Below are 16,934 nucleotides of genomic sequence, written 5' to 3' on the forward strand. Positions count from 1 at the left end.
GTTTTAGAACATTCCCAGTGATGAGCTTGTCGCCACCAGTGGGTGAATTTTAGAGACACCACAGAGCATTCAACTTGTAGGCTGTGGAATCTGCAAAGTGCCGTTCTCCTTCTAATTATTTGCATTTGGCATCATAAACTAATGTTGCAATAAAACTGGAGCTACAAACTTCTGTCTTCACCTGCTATTCTGTGACCTTCGGAAAGACCGCACATAACTAAATTAAAAGAGGCAATACAGATAGAGCATAGTGCCAGGCAGGTGGCACTTAGTTGGTGTTCCATGAATGCTGTATGTGTGTGTGTGTTTGTGTGTGTGTGTGTGTATTTTATTTTTTCTGTACACCTCTTCTTGTACCTTTTATCTTTAAGGTAGCACTTTTTATCCAGGGAGACTAGTGTCAGTCAGAGAAATCAAAGTGTTAGTGCCATTTTATCAGTTGATTGTTTTCATTAAATCCCAATGCATTGCTGTCAATGTGTTAATCCTCAAGTCAGGGTGACAAGGGGTTAGTCACTGACTCGTAGGTCCTACATAATGTAGGTCCTACATAATGTAGGTCCTACATAAAGAACTACTGTGACTCTTTGACCCATGAATTAACTAAAAATCAAATGAAGTGTTAATCCAGCACTTTGGATTTAGCTCTGTGGTTCTTGAACTTTGTGTGTCACAGATCCTTTTAAAATACACAATATATCCACGTGTTCTGGTAATCCCAGCAACTCAGCAGACTGAGGCGGGAGGATGGCGATTTCAAAGCTAGCCTCAACAACTTAGTGAGGCCTTGTCTCTAAATAAAGATACAAAAGGACCAGGAATGTGGGGATGTGGCTTACTGGTGAAGTGCTCCTAGGTTCAACCCCTGATACCAAAAAAAAAAAAAATTTACTGAATACATTCTCAGAAATCTCCTTTTAATTCTTCCAAGTTCTTTTAGAGTGGTTTCTCAAAACTAGGTCTGTCCTCTTCCCCTGGATCCTATTCCCTTCCGTATTGACTTCCACGTAACTTCTGAGGCCACATCTCATTCAGCCCCTTTTCTCTGTTGCCATAGCCCTTTCTGAACTAATTCCAGGAAAGGTTCAGACCTGAACTACTGAAGTTTCCTGGACTATTTTGAGCTAATGTTTCACACGCAAATAGCTTTTCATGTCTTTCCTTCCAAAGGGTTTTATTATTCCCGACACTGAAAAGTTAAATTAGTAGAAAATCTATTTATTTATTTAAACCTAAAGCAAAAACTTGTTTAAATTCAGATATCATGTCCATCAAATGAACTTGATGGTTCTTTGAATTTCCCTTCATATGTATTTTGAAATTCAGCTTCAGGACTCCAGCATTTGAAGTATGGTATAGCTTTCAGTAGATGTCTGTGATTTATAGTGTTTATAAGGTGTTATAATAAGCTCCAAAGGAGAATCTCTTCTTATTTTCTTAAAAGGTATCTGTCATGGATTAAATCATGTCACTACCAAATTCATATGCTGAAGTCCTAATCCTGTTTCTGAAAATGTGACCTTATTTGGAGATAGCTTCCTTATAGAGGTAATCAAGTTAAAATGAGGTAATTAGGGTGGGCCCCAGCTCACCATGACTGGTGTCCCTGTCAAAAGGCGAAATGTAGACATAGAGACAGACATGCACACAGGAAAATGCCCTGTGAACATGAAAGCAGAGATCAGGACGGTGGTCTCCAAACCAGTAACTGCCAGGTTGCCTGTAGCCTGGAGAAAGGCATGAAGCAGATTCTCCTTTACAGACCTCAAAAACAACCAGTCTTGCCAATACCTTGATCTTGAACTTTCAGCCTCTGGGCCTAGGAGACAGTACATTTCTGGTGTTTAAGCCACCTAAGTTTGTGGCACTTTGTTATAGTAGCACCAAAAAACTTGCACGGTATTGACTAGGGAGGGTTTCTGTCTGTGAAGCAGCACCCATGCCCCTGACAGCCTTTTCAGTGAGTGGCTCAGTGCCCTCTCCAACAGTTCCACTTCATAAAATTGCCCATTTACATAGATTGCCTTCCTTATTCTGGATACTCTCTCTCTCTCTTTAATAGTAGTCTAAACTTTTTAAAAAAATCACCCTTTTATACCCGAATAAGGTATTAAAAGACCCAACCTTTGAAGGTTTGTGTTTTATATTGGTTAACTGACTAGATTTATCATTTTTCCCTTGAAGTATGGCAACTTTTCTTGAACGAGTTTGGTGTACAGTCCCTGGGTGAAGAATGGGACATGTAGAAGCAGCCTGTCCTGTTGGTATGTGAATTGGTAATAGTTGCCGATATTCATGTTCAGGTACTTTGAATAATTAACTTCTCCATGCAGTATCTCATGGAAATTAATGAGCAGATGTAGGGAAAATATTTGTTTAAGCTAAAGGATCATGGTGGTAGTCATTTGCCAGCATCCCTGGATTTGTTTATTTTAAAGAAATTTCTCACAGATGTAAGTAACACATGGATATTTTCTCCCAAATGTTTTCCAGGAGGGGCCGCTAAACCATATGGAAAATCATAGAAACAAAAGGCTTCTTTTGATTCACTGAATCAGTGTAGTCTCTTGGGGGGCAGTGTTTATACTTGGGGAAAGGAAACAATTAGAATGCTTTATTTTTTTCCAGGACTAGCTGGCTCCAATAGAAGTCCATCCATTTGAAAATCTTACGTGTGTTAAATGCTTCTTCCCTAGCATTGACTTGCTCTATAGGTGGACAGGAAGGATGGCTTGGTAGAGGTGGCCAGGGGTGAGGGATGGAATAGGGGCCAAGACAAGAATAATTGTCTTCATGGAGCTTACCTTTGAGTGTAGAATGCACATTCACACGCACCTACACATGTACGTGTTTAAGCAACCCAGGCATAAATACCAGCATTGGAGTGTTACAGCAAACCTGGAGGGCTGGAATGCTCTGGGAAAATGCAACAAACCAGGGGCCTTAACTGTTGTACTCTTGCAGAGAATAATAGCATGATTGGGTATCCTGAATCCATTCCCACCATCCCTGTCTCATTTATTAAGCATAACTGCATGCCAGAGACTCTACTGACAAGATATTACATTTTCTGAACCACAATGAATCTATTGGTCTGTCTGTCTTAAAAGCCTCATCTGGTTTTTTCTTTCATACCATTTTGAAGTCCTTCCTTTGCAAGCTTTCCATGTGTAGGAAAGGGGAGTCAGTATTCCTCTGAGCCAGGCTCAATTGAGCATGTCCTTTGTCAGCTCTATCTTTCTGTCCAGTATGTCCCCTGTATGTGCATGGCAATAGCCTTTTCTTTGTACCGGTTGACTGGGTGTTACATTAGATGTTTTCATATACCTGTGCTCAGTTCTAAATGTTGTCTCAGGGGAAGCTTTTAATACAGTACTGTGTGCCTGTGGTTGTTCAGTTTTGTCTTATGGTGATGCAATTTTGAGATATACTATTTTGTTTTTTCCTTTAAAACTTTGATGAAACAACTAGAGGAACTTAAGTTAATTGCTCATCAAACTAAAACTTCAACAAGTATATGCATAATTTTAATTTGTGTATGTGTAGGAGGGAAAACAGGAGAATGGAGGATTGATTAAAGTGGAACAGTGGAGACGAGAGTTTTATTAAAAAACTGAAAAATTGACTGGATCTCTTCAGTCAGTCAGCACCCTCATTTCAAGTAAGTTTTATCCCAGGTTGCATAATATAGATGAAAGGTCCAAGCAGCCCCAAGTTAGAATTGAGCATCTGTCCCTTACTGGATGTATGTCTCCTGGTGAGTGGTTGAACTGCAACTGTACGATGGAGTTAATTTCACCTGTCTTCCAGGACTGTTCTGTAGAAGTCCAGTACCTGAAAAGGTTGTGCCTTTAATTTTTTTTCTCCTATTCTGTAAATTCTGGTACTTTATTTTTTATACTTTTATTTTTATTTTTGGTACTGGGGATTGAACTTGGGGGCACTTGACCACTGAGCCACATCCCCTGCCCTATTTTATATTTTATTTAGAGAGAGGGTCTCAATGAGTTGCTTAGCACCTTGCTTTTGCTGAGGCTGGCTTTGAACAAGTGATCCTCCTGCCTCAGCCTCCTGAGCTGCTGGGATTACATGCGTGTGCCACTGCACCTGGCACTTGATTGTTCTTTTGGTGAACCTTAGCTTTGGAATGTGTTTTGATGAGCCTTTTTTTTTTTTAATCTGTTCTAATTAGTTATTCATGACAGTAGAATGCATATTGACACATCGTACATAAGTGGAGTATAACTTCCCTTTCTTCTGATTGTACATGATGTGGATTCACACTGGTCATGTAATCATATATGCATGTAGGGTAATAATGTCCCATTTATTCTACTATCCTTCCTACCTCCATACCCCTCCCCTCCCTTTACTCCCCTCTGCTTAATCCAAAGTAAGCCTGCTGTTTGTCCTATAGTATCACGATTCCTTGGTTCATCTAGAAGCTGAGAGTAAATACAGGTGCCTTAAGGGTATACATGGAAAGAGATTGCTAGAGGAAGATTCTATTTTCAAACTGTATATGCAATAACTTTCTATTTATACACATTTCATATAAAGAGATAAAGTTTTATGCCCCCTCCAATTTATCATCTCAAAAGGAAACCATACTCAAATTAAAGTACTTCTGACTTCTAGGTTGGTATGTGATACGTGTGCACACACTGGTTTGTGTCTTTTTGAAATTGTGAGATTGTATGTTTTTCAGAAAGAGTTGTTACGTAACAGCTGTATGAGTGTGTTCAGCCTCTAGATGGCAGTTTTGTATATGTATTGGCAAAGAGAGTTCAGTTGGAAATGAGCTGTCCTTTATACATTGACAGTTAGGAGTCGGTGGAGTCTATGTGTGTGTTTTCTGAAGAAGTGATCATCACGTGACTGTTACTCCTTAAGGGAAAGGTGTTCTAAATGATTCATTCTTTGTCTAGAAATTCCTTCCTCCCACCCATTCTCAAGGATCGTTCATACCCACTTTCCTGCAAAAAACAAGCCAGCCCGCCTGTTAGGCTTCTGTTTAAACGTTGCCTTTTAGCTGACTTTGTGAACTGAAGTACCAGGCGCTTTGCTTCAGGGATGGCTTATCTGAGGATGGTGAAGACAACACATGTGTGATTCCGCTGTCCTGTGTGTGCTGAGAGCTGGGCGGTCTGACTTTTCTCTCCTGGTGCAGTGTACCTTTATCTTGTGCAACAGACGAATCCATTTTTCCTGGTTTCAAACTACCTCCCTCCCCTTCTCACCCCTTGTTTGAAATAATATTTGATTTTGCCTTCCTGCTGGTTGGATTGGAGTGCTGGTCTCAATGCCATTGACATTTCAGGCAGGAAATGGCTTTTCCTTCCTCAGAGGGTGTTATACTGCTCTGACTTCCACGATTTGAGTGGGGGAGATATTGTACTTTCTGAATTGCCCTTGGCTCTTTTATAAAATAAGCAAGCTTTCCAAATCTTTAGAATTCATGTATTTAAGTTTGAACTTGTCATTGTTTTTTGCTTCTCATTAAATGAGAGAGTGTTTGCTTTTTGATTCTGGTTTTAAGTAAGAATGGAATGTGGTGGTTAATGGATTTGAAGGGAAAGTGATTGAGGTAACCATATTTCTCCTTTTTAATCTGCATAGTGAAGTTTGGAGTTTTAATGATTGAGTATGCCCATTTATTTACCAGTTTTTAAATATAGACTGAGTTTGTTTTTAAAAATCTACACTAAAATTTTGTTATTGCATAAATTCAAAGAGGGAAGTATTCTACCAGTAAATTCCACTTATGTACATTTCTGCTCATTGTGAAATAGAATAATAAAAATTGGGGGCAGGAGATAAACCAGAAGATATATTTTCTTATTTTGTTATTAATAAATAGGGAAGGGATATTTGCTTTCTCTGTCAGTTTCACTTCATTCCATCAATTAATAATGCTTTCCCCTGGTGCAGTGTGTTAAACTTTGTTTACTTCTCTGTCCCTGGTGCCTGTATCTTAACTGGCACATAGTAGACCTTCAGTCAACATCTGTTACATTTAAGGACCATGAAGTTAGTTACACCAAAGATTTCTTTGCCTGTGCTTCCTGGTGTTTTGTGACTCCAGTCTCTTAAAAATATAAGAGTAAAATATAAGAACTTATCTGATGTGATTGGCAGTGTTTACGCTTTTCACTGTTATTATTAAAATGATCCTAATTACTGTAGGAACTTTCTTCCCCAAGTCAGTACTGTTGAATTTAATAGGTTATGATTTATTCATTTATCAGGATCAAACCATTGCTGAGTAGTGGGTTAGACACTGTTTCTAACAATTTCTCAGGGTATGTGGGAGGGGGTTCCTCCCCTTGAAGAGCTGGTCCTCTTGGCTCACAGGGCACATATGCAGCATGCGTGTGGTAGCAGTACGCATTGTGGTTAAGCTATGCCTTTTGCTTCAGAGTCAGACACACCTGGGTTCAAGTTCAGGCATTGGTGCTTAATGGCGGTTTGACATTGTGCAAGTAATTTCTCTGAAAGCCATTTTTTTTTCCACTTTTAAAAAGAGGCACAATGATAGTACTTCATGTAATTATTGTGATAAATAAGTGATAATTTAAATGAAGTCCCTAGCCTTGTTGCTTGGTATGTAAAAAGCAGTAGATAAATCTTAGCTGTGGTGTGGGGGGTACCAGTTGCAACTTCTGGTTTTTCTCTCACTTCTCTGTCTCTCTGACCTGTACCCCACCCAGTTTACCTGGCGTATGATGACGGGTGACAGCTCCCGCTGGTCCCTGCACTTGTACTCCTGTTTTCCCCATGAAGGCATTGTTCCTATGTCTCTGTCCAAAAGCAGCCTACAGGTTTTAAGGAAAATGAGACAGCCTATTTTCCTTGGGTTGGTCAAGAATTTCCTACCCATTTTCCCTCATTTTGCTTATTTGTCTGCTCTTTATAGACATTTGAGTCTGTAATTTCATCAACAGAACGTACAGGTTGTCATACTCCAAGATTATTCTGCACGGCTTAGGTCATATCTGTATAAATGAAGAGCTGCTGAACCTCAAACCCTTGAAATTGTCCAGGAACTGCTAGGCATGAGTTTTCCTGCTTTGGAAGTTAGTGTATTGGAAACAAAGGACTATTTCCTCTCCCTGGTACTCGTAAGGCTCTTTCCACAGGAGATGGCAAACCCTTGCCCCAAGCCCTCATTTCCCTGTCTTCCTATATGAGCACCGTGGGACCGGCTGCCCCCACAGGCTGTGAGGTGTGTATTTCTTTGAGTGCCATGGTCCTTCTTATCCTCTGGACTTGACCTTGAAAGTGGATAGTAGTGTGGATGGAAATAAGGGAACAAACTCTGGTCAACTGAAGATTTAGTCTTATGAATGAGAGAACCTTAGATCTTTGGAGATTGATTTAGAAAGTACTGTTAGATTCTGAGCATGTTTGTTTCAGTAGGGTGGAGTTAGTTCTATTATTTCCTTGTCCAATAGGAAGTGGGTAAATTACCAAACCACTGAGATCACCATTGTTGACTCAGATTCAGGAATAAGATTAGAGCAGGAAAGCTGTCAAGGAACCCTGGAATCAGCACTGTGGAGAAGAACATGAGCTGACATCAGTGGTCCCAGGATCCTGGACAAGTTGCTAAATGATGTATTGCTTTCCATGAATTCTTTTTGGGGATCAGCCTTGGAGGAAATATGCTGGTGGGCAGCAAGTTGCTCTGTGATAGATGGAAAACCATTTTCTGCATTTTCCTTGGAGTGTGAGCGTGGCAGTCTAGAGCAAACTGCGGCTCCTGGTTCCTGCTTCTCATGCTGATCCAGCTACAGCACTAAACAAGAGTGGATTCAGAATGAAAAGAAGGGAGGGAGCTTCTTGGCAGGTTTTCTAGAATTTTCTGGGGATCCCTTCTCTGTCTTCATCAGCTACCAGACTTTAGTTTTTAAAGGACCACTTTGATGCTTTACTCAGGAGGAAAGGGGAAATGGTCATATGTCAGCTGGTGTGTTCCTTCAACCCTCCGCTGGGTGCTTTGTGGTAGAGGTGTGATTTTTGGTACTGGGTGTGAGTGTGCTGATGGTGGAGTCCTGTTTATCAGCAGCACCGGTGGGATATTTTATCCCCTTCTTAGATAATACACATTTGCCCTTCTCTAGCTTTAATTTTGATGCTACTCCATAGTTGCCATCCTCCCCCATTTTCCCCTGTGAGAACCACTCATTTTTGGAGTATTTTCTTTGGGTCTGACACTTCAGAATGCCTGATACACTTCTCATTTAACTTTCTCAGCATGCCCTGAGGTGTAACCCTGGTAACCCTGGCAGACAAGGAGTTGAACTTCTCTATGCTGCTTTTCTTAAAAATGCAGGTTGTCTGAGTAGCAGAGAGCTGAGCCTTAGCTTGTCTGCCTGGGCCACTCAGCTAGGAAGCCACTGAGTCAGGATTACTAGTGAGGCTAATAAGTTATGGGTGAGAAGTCATATCTCTTAGGTGTTTAAAGCAATTATTAAATTGAGGTGTAGTCACAGTAAAGTGAACAGATCTTAAGTCTGTACTTTAATGACTATGTGCACACATCCACATGCACACACATTGATGTAACCTCCAGATCAAGATATAGAACATTTACATCACCCCAAAAGCTTCCTGTGTTCCCTTTCCCAGACATTTCCCATACTATATACCCCTTCCCCAAAACAGAATCGCTCTTCTTCTTCTTCTTCTTCTTCTTCTTTTTTTGGAGTCGTAGATGGAAAGAATGCCCTTATTATTTATTTATTTTTATGTGGCGCTTAGGATCGAACCCAGTGCCTCATCCATGCTAGGCAAGCACTCTGCTACTGAGCCACAACCCTAGCGTCAGAATCACTCTTCTGACTACTGTTGCATGAGATATTTTGCAAGAGTTTGAACATCACATAACTAGAATCATATAGTTTTTTGTCTTTGGATCTACTTTCCCTCATCATGTCCTGAGATTCATTCATGTCACACATAGCAGTAGTGGTCCTTTGTTGTTGTTCTGTAGTGTTCCATTGCTTTAATTCACAACCATTTATCTGTTTTCTTATTGATTGGTACTTTTGTTGCTGATACAGTTTGGGAGCTGCTATGAATGAAACTGCAAGCATTCTTGAATGGTTGTGTGTTCTCATTTTTCTTGGTGATACATGTAGAGGTAGAATTGCTATGTCACATGACAGGTGTATGTTTAGTTCTCGTAGATATTGCCCAAGTAGTTTTATCAATTTACTTTCTGCATGAGCCGTGTATATGAGAGTCTCAGTTGTTCTACATCCTTGCTACTATTTCCTATCAGTGGTTCTGTGAGTGCTGTCAATTCAGGAGGGTGTTTGTTATATCTCATTGTGATTTTAATTACATTCCCCTAATGAGTAAGCATTTCAGGGCCTTTTTTCTTATTCTTGTTTGCAATTTGGATGTTCTCCTTTACAAAGTGCCTCTTAAGTCTTTTATTGGATTGGTTGTTTATTTACACCCTGCCCCGCCCCCCCCCCCCCATTTATTTGTAGGTATTTGTTTGGGATGAGAGTTTAATTGGAGGTATGTGTATATTACAAATATTTTTCTTTCTCTGGTTTTGTCTTTTGTTCTAATAGTTTTTGATGAATACAAGCTCTTCATTTTGGTGAAGTTCAACTACCAGTTTTTTTCTTTATGATTATTGCTTTTCGTGTTCTTAAAAAACAACTTATTTCTTGTTCATTCCTTGAATGTTTTAAGGTAGAAAAACATGTGGAGAACTGCTGCTGTAGAAAGTAAGCCCCAGCAATACTGAGGCTCTTGGATGCTTGTTTTGGAGTTGACGGTGGCCTTAGGTGATACTCAGATGCCTCCTCTTTAAGAAGAACTTTAGGTTCACACAGCCCTTTATCATTGAATCTCATTGGTTCCCAGGCAGGAGCTCACTGAGGTGTGTGCAGGAGTGCTTTTAATTTTGACCCCACAGGGCTTGGGTGGTCAACGGAAGTGTTCTGGGGCTCTGATACCTTAGCATTTGCCATAGCATCATGCACAAGGCTTCAGGGTGAGATTGCTTGTGTTCACGCTTTGGATCTATAACTTGCTAGCTCATGGACAAGGCACTGAGCCTTTCTGAGCCTTGGCTTTCTCATCTGATAAATGGGAGTAATGAAAATACATTTACTGTATGACAACTTGACCTCTGAATAAATGATTTATGTGGAGTTCTCACACAGCAGCCGCACGTAGTACTGGACTGTTACTGGTTTTTTTTTTTTGGTAATGTCTAGTAGGATCACATTTGTTCATAGAGCTAGAAGGAGCTCTGATCATTACAGTTCCATTGATTTTATTTCCCTTTCTCATCGCACATTTTCCCCCTCTCCCACCCCCACCCCTACCACCTCAGTTTTGCTTGAGAACTCACATGCATTTTATTTATTTGTTGGGTCTGGGGATTTAACCTAAGGTTGCTTTACCAGTGAAACACATCCCTAGTCCTCTTTATTTTGTTAAATTTGAGTCAGCATCCTGCTAAGGTGCTGAGGGTCTCACTAAGTTATTGAGACTGATCTTTAACTGTGTTACTCCTGTCTCCGCCTCTCGAGTCACTGGGATTACAGGCCTGTGCCACCACACCTGGCCCATATGGATTTTAAACATGAACTAAGTTGGAAATCTGTAAGAAAAGGTTGCAAATGTGCTATCCTGAAGGCACTGACTTGGAAGCGCGGGGCCATGGAGGGTTGTGTTTTGTTTTGAGGGCTGGTGGGGTCACAGAGGCATAGGAGACATAAATGTGGAAAGGAATCATTGCTTGATTCCCAAATAAAGAGTGTTGATTTTTTAACCTTGGTTCTAGGAAATGCACACATAAGAGTTTCATGCAATGGGGGTTTCAATTGTAATGAAGGAAAGGAAACAAGTGAGTGTTTTATAGGTGCCTAGAAAGGATAGTACCGTTTCCAAATATATATCCCAGACACTGAGAAAAAATTATCTGAACTTGGAGTGATAGGATTAAAACTGTGTTAAATTCACTTTATTCACCATCTACCATCCGTTCATGCCATACTCTCCTTCCACCCTCCAGAGGGAACAAGATCACATGTGGAAAAGAACTTGTATTTGATATATCTTCTTGAGATGAAAACAAATCCTGTTGACTTTCCTAGTTACCTAGGCCAAGTGGCCCACCTTCACAGCCTCAGAGTTTGTTTGAACTTCCTCTTTGTGGCTCTGGTGAAATTTCTCACTGTGTGCCATGAAGTTGATGTGACATCTGTGAGGCCCCTGAGATCTTGGTATTTAGGCAACTCTTGTACTTAAACTGTTCCTAACAGGAAATGAACTGGAGATGTGTTGACTCCTTGACCTCAGCATAGAGAGGAGGGTGTCTTTGCTCTCCAGTGCGGGGTGACCAGGAAGGAAACGAGTCAGGGTGGAGTGGGCAGCCCAAGCTTGGACCTCAAAACTTCACCGTGCCTCAGGATCACCTGGGGAGTTGGCTAAAATCCAGGTTCCCAGGCCCAGCCCAGAAGTCCACATTCAGTAGGGTGGGTTGGGCCGGGAATCTCCATTTAATGGATTGCCCAGCTCAGAAGCAGGCAGTATAGGGACAAGACCTTGAGTAACACTCAGATCCAGGTTCAGGGACCTGAGAGTTCTGCAGTAGACCATAACTTCAAAGCCATCAGTTTCCAAGTATTTGTGCTTGATTTTTTATAAGGTGAAAGGGGGAATCAGTTCACTGTGTCCCCGTGACACGGGTCTGTTCTGTGGAGCCATGGCTGCCAGCTCAGTCTGCACACACCCAGGGAGTCTGGCACACTTCAATTGACTGGTAGTGGGACATGGGCATTTGGATCTGAGAATGAGAATTTCCAAGAAGATAAGGAAGAATCCTGGCAGGTGCTCGTGGTGAGGAGTTGTTCTACCTTTGGAGTCATCTTGTGTTAGATGTGCCAGTGCCGGGTGTGGCCTTCAGAGGAACGACCAGTGATTCTCTTGGGAATCACTGCCCCTCCCGTCCTCCACACACCAGCCGTCCACCCAGCCTCTCGCACCACGTGCACTCCCAGCGCCTTGCCCCCGCCCCATATGCTCATGCGCCCAGGCACATGCACTCACCCCCTCCCCATGCTCACCACAGCCCAAAACCTCTGTACTTAACTGCTCACATCTTTGAAAAGTTTTTTCTCAGGGGGAAGTTGAGGGATGATCACTGAAAAGATACAGACATGTTATTTAAAGTATACTAAACAAAACAGGTCTGTCTTATTCATCACCAAGAGCAGAGGTTCTAGGAAGGTTGGAGTGAACAGTCTCATATGCTTGGTGCCCCAGCCTTGTGGGTTTTTAGTACTGAATCAGGGTTCTTAGCAGAATTTGAGGGACTCAGATGGTAATTTGACTTAAATCTTTGTTCGGTAGATCTTTCTGCCTTTCATGCTTTCCTCAGACTTTTCAGATGAGGGTTAAAATCAGCAACTCTTAATTTTTTTAATGGTTGCAGTCCTCTTTGAGAATTTTCTTTTTCTACTAGGGGGTGAACCCAGGGGTGCTTAACCACTGAGCTACACCTTTACCCCTTTTTTTCTTTTAATTTTGAGACTGAGTCTTGCTAAGTTGCTGAGGCTGGCCTCAAATTTGTCATCCTCCTGTTTCAGCCTCCCAAGTCACTGGGATTATAGACGTGAGCCACTCTGCCTGGTTCCTCTCTGAGAATCTGATGGAGAGTTTAAATTGCTCCTACAGAAAAAATACACAAGCATTTGGAGGGAAGTGGTTATGGACAATCTTGGATCCATCTGTGACCCTAATAATGGCTCCTACTTCACTCAGCAGTGGCGCTCCCCTGAGGTCGTCTTTCTGCACGTCTTTCTTGTGGAGTACCACTTGTAGTGGGAACACAACAAATGCTGTTTGGTATTGTGTGTGTGTGTGTTTTCTGGAGGTTCGTGCTCAGTTGTAAAGAGCAAGCAGATTTCAGTGAGAGAGTAGAAAAAAGCTATTGTCCATAAAGCACTTAGCCTCAGATATGGTAACTATTCGTTAAAATCTGTGTACACTTAATATGATCATACAAAGCTGATTGACTTTATTAAACGTCTCCATGTCAAAAAGCAACTTAGAGCAATGGACTAGATATTAGGAGATCAAGAGGCCTCCAAGTTTGGACGTTCCTCCCTTTTTCCCAAGTCTAGTAACCCCATTCACTTCAATAAATACTTATTGCATTGTCCCTGTGAGTAAAGTACTCACTCTGTTGAACGTTCCAGAGAAGAGAAATGAGTAGGGTTCCGAGGATGAAGGAAGTCCAAAGGAATCATGTTACTCCCGTGTCCCTTATTGATATCTCTTGTTTCTTCTGCCTTTCTGAGGGAGGAGGGCTTATTGAGAGGGATTTGAGGGGGTGGCTTTGCTTTGTGACTGGAAGGTATCTGAGAAAATCTGAGTGCTGTGCCTCTCTTTGTTTTGTTGGCCTCAGTACCTCTAACTCTGGCAAGTGAGTATTTTTTAAGGTTCACCTTTGCCATCTCTGCATGTGGCCCTGGGTTCATATCCGTGTCCCTCCTTTCTCCACAGGCCAGGGTTATCACCATGCAGGCTTTGTCGGAAGAGGACCGGAGGCTCTGGATGGAAGCCATGGATGGCCGGGAACCTGTAAGTAACAATTCAGGGAAGCAGAGCAAGAATAAAGATCCTGAGTTGGTTGTTGCTTTCCCTCGTTCTGTGATTTTGCTGTGTGCTCTAAAGCTGTGAGTGTTTGAAGCCAAGGTAGCAGAGGTAGTTTTTATTCCTAGGGTGCCGTTTGTGATTTTGCTGTTGCCTCTGTGTGTATTAGTTCCTGAGTTTGGCCTCTGGGTCCCAAGGTAGAAATTCTGTGTGATGCTACCCCAGCGCTTCCCTTTGCAGAGGCGCATATTATGAACCCAGGTCCTCTTAAAGGAGGCGGCCCTGTCCTGTCTCACTAAATGTTTATTGCCTTAATGAAGTAGGGGTGCAAAGCATTATCTCAAACCCATTTTAATGGGATTAATGATCATGAAAGTGTAAACAGATTATACAGCATCTTTCATCATTGCTTTCCCGTTCAGTCTCCCTTTGCCATAGCAACTCATATCCCATCATAAGGCAGTGGACATTATCTGGGTAGGTGGAAGGGGTTAAGCCTGGTAATGTGGTCTGTGCTCCCCATTTCAGAGGATGCTGGCCTCAGCTGGGTGATTTCATCTTGTGGTTGTTACACATCTTGTGACATATAAAACCCACATGAAAGCCCCAGGGCAAGTCCCAGAACAGTCCTCTTATCTTGGTGCTAAGGTTCTCAACTCCAGTGTTCAGCAGATTTCAAGGTTATAAAATCCTACTGAGTATAGGTCTGGCCATGTCTCACCAATAAAAGGCAGAAAGACTCCACAGGGCCAGAGGGGCCAGTAATTAACACTAGCAAAGCACTATTCGAGGGAGAAAACATACGCAAGAAAAAAGCTGGCTGTGACTCTACTGACTGTAGAACTCTGTGCCGTGCTGGGTGACCAGTGCAGACCATCTTAGTTCATTTGTGTGTCCTCATCTCAGTCTGCCCTGGTGAGGGTCTCTGGTAATATAGATGCAGTTACCTTCCTACACAGCTATGTTCTTTATAAACCTTGGTCTCAATTTGATCACTAAGCCCAAATAAATAAGTAGTGTCTGCATAACCTTTAACAATATAGAGCAAGATTGAAAGACTGTTTGAAGATCTAGACACAGTTGTCTAAACCGTAACGAAACATCGTTTAATTTTAATCCTTTCCTGGGCTAAATATAAAATAAGCCTGGTCTTCTCTAGGATGTTTTTCCCCATAAGATGCTCTCCAAAGCAGATACACATTTCTGCCATTAGGGCTTTGTGGGCACAATCACTGCTTGATGTCAGAGGCTTTTGAAAGCAGGTTCTCTGAAAGCCCTCATCTTTGCTAGCATCTTTTGAGTACCTTTTTTTAATGTGTTAGGCACGGGATTGGTATATTATATCTCTTAATCCATTTATTTATCTTACGTACTTTAAGAAAGAAGTATTATGATTCTATTTAATAGATGAAGAAACCAAGGTTTAGAGAGTTAAATAACTTGCCCCAAGTTGCACAGATAGCAAATGACTGTGTTAGTAAGATATATGCTAGCTTGCTCTATGATAGAGACTCTCTCCAAAGTGTAGTAGTGTAAGTAAGATAGAAGTGTATTGTTTCTGAGTTCTGAGGTAGGCAGTCCATCCCTTGCAGGATCATTCTGCCAACCTATGGCTTCCCAGGTGATATAGTCAGTGCCATTTTCCAGCCAGAAAATGTAGATGAAAGTATCCAGGGCAACTGGACATGGTGGCCCATGCCTGTAGTTCCAACTACTTGGGAGGCTGAGCAGAGAATTGCTTAAGCCCATGAATTCAAGACCAGCCTGGGCACCAAACTGAGACCCCAGATTAAAAACAAAACAAATATCAATACCCAAACACAGATACATAAACAAACCCCAAATCAAACAAATGTCCAGGGCAGGTATTTTGAAGGACCCAGAAGCTTACATCTCATTTCCGTTTATTCACACAATGATTTGGCCACATCTGTCTGCAGAGGGGAATGAGAAATCCAGGCTGCACATAGGCAGCCACAAACCCTGCAGTACCCAGCACACTTCAAGGAAGAAGGAAGGAAGATGCTATGGGTACCGCAGTCTCCACCATCGTGGCACAGCTGGAATTCAGACCCATGTCTGTCTCTAGATGCGTTTGGTTTTCATCTGTAATAAACTGTCAAATTGCCTTCTAAGGATGCTTACTCAGCTAATTTTATGATACTGTGTTTGACTCTCTTGAATGATTCTTCAAACTCATAGTAAAGGAACTACCCAGGATGAACAATCCTGCCATACTATTTTGGTGGCCATAAATAAAAAAAATCTCAGTATCATTCCCCAGCCCTCCCTGTCCTTGACATTTGTTCTTGGTCTGTGTCTAACTGGCTCTTACTAACCACTTCAGTTTTCCTGTAGATTGACATCTGGCCTCTGCAGGTGGAAAGGGTATTGTTGAAAGAAACATCTCCTTGCTCCAGGATGATGGACACATTAAAACAAGTTTGAACACAGAATAATTCTGTGTCTAAACATGATATAAAATTATTTCCTCCCAGGAACATATAGCTTGCATTGAAAACTATACCTCTGTGTGCTTTTTAATTTCCTAAAGAGAGAGATGAATACATACACACACGATTGACTGCATGATAAACACGAGGCGTGATTTTGCCTCCCAGGGCTGAGCACCTCTAGTGAACATTACTGGAGATATATGCCCACTACACAATTAGCAGCTCCAGTTTTAATCACTATTTCCCAAATTAGTTAAACCTGTGCCCTAGGAGTTTTGAGTTTCTCTAGTTTGAGCTTTTTCTTGCTGGTCTTAGAGCAGTTCCCTTATTTCAGGGATAGTTAATGGGGGCACCTGTCTTCTGTTTTTATGCTTCTATCTCATTTGTTCTGTGACAGATTATTCAGTGTTGAGAGGCTTTTTCTTTTCTTTGGAGGTGGGAGTAATTTTGGTTTTCATCATTCTTTTTTATTCTTTCATTGTTCAGCAACACTTTAGAATGGCTACTTGGAAAAGAAAACCCTAAATGAACCCTGAATCAGTTGATTTTGCAACATTTATTTAATTGTTACATAAATCACAGTTTTAGCACCCAGTCACATTCTAAAGAAATGCTGAATATCTTATGTTTATATTGATGGACACGTACCAGAGCAAGGAACTAGAATGGTGGGCCTATGCTGAGCATTATGGGTTTTACCTGTGTAGTGAATTTGGAATCCTTTTAGTTCAAGTGAAGGAAACCCAGTTCAAACTTGCTTGAGAAAAATCTGGGTTTATTGGATTACATAACAGAAAAAATTGGTGTATAATAGTTGCCGGCCCATCTCAGTCTGGTAACTTACATAAT

The 16,934-nt window shown here is 41.5% G+C and overlaps 1 protein-coding gene across 1 annotated transcript in view; it reads left to right on the forward strand.

Annotated features, from left to right (window-relative positions):
* The window catches only part of Arhgap26 (Rho GTPase activating protein 26), a 416,546-nt gene that overhangs the window by 148,050 nt on the left and 251,562 nt on the right, over nucleotides 1-16,934 (forward strand). Inside the window, 2 exon segments of the mRNA XM_047554761.1 lie at nucleotides 1,617-1,704; nucleotides 13,540-13,617. Coding sequence (XP_047410717.1) covers nucleotides 1,617-1,704; nucleotides 13,540-13,617 — 166 coding nt within the window.

This window comes from Sciurus carolinensis, chromosome 6 (assembly GCF_902686445.1).
Source record: "Sciurus carolinensis chromosome 6, mSciCar1.2, whole genome shotgun sequence".
In the NCBI taxonomy this organism is placed as follows: domain Eukaryota; kingdom Metazoa; phylum Chordata; class Mammalia; order Rodentia; family Sciuridae; genus Sciurus; species Sciurus carolinensis.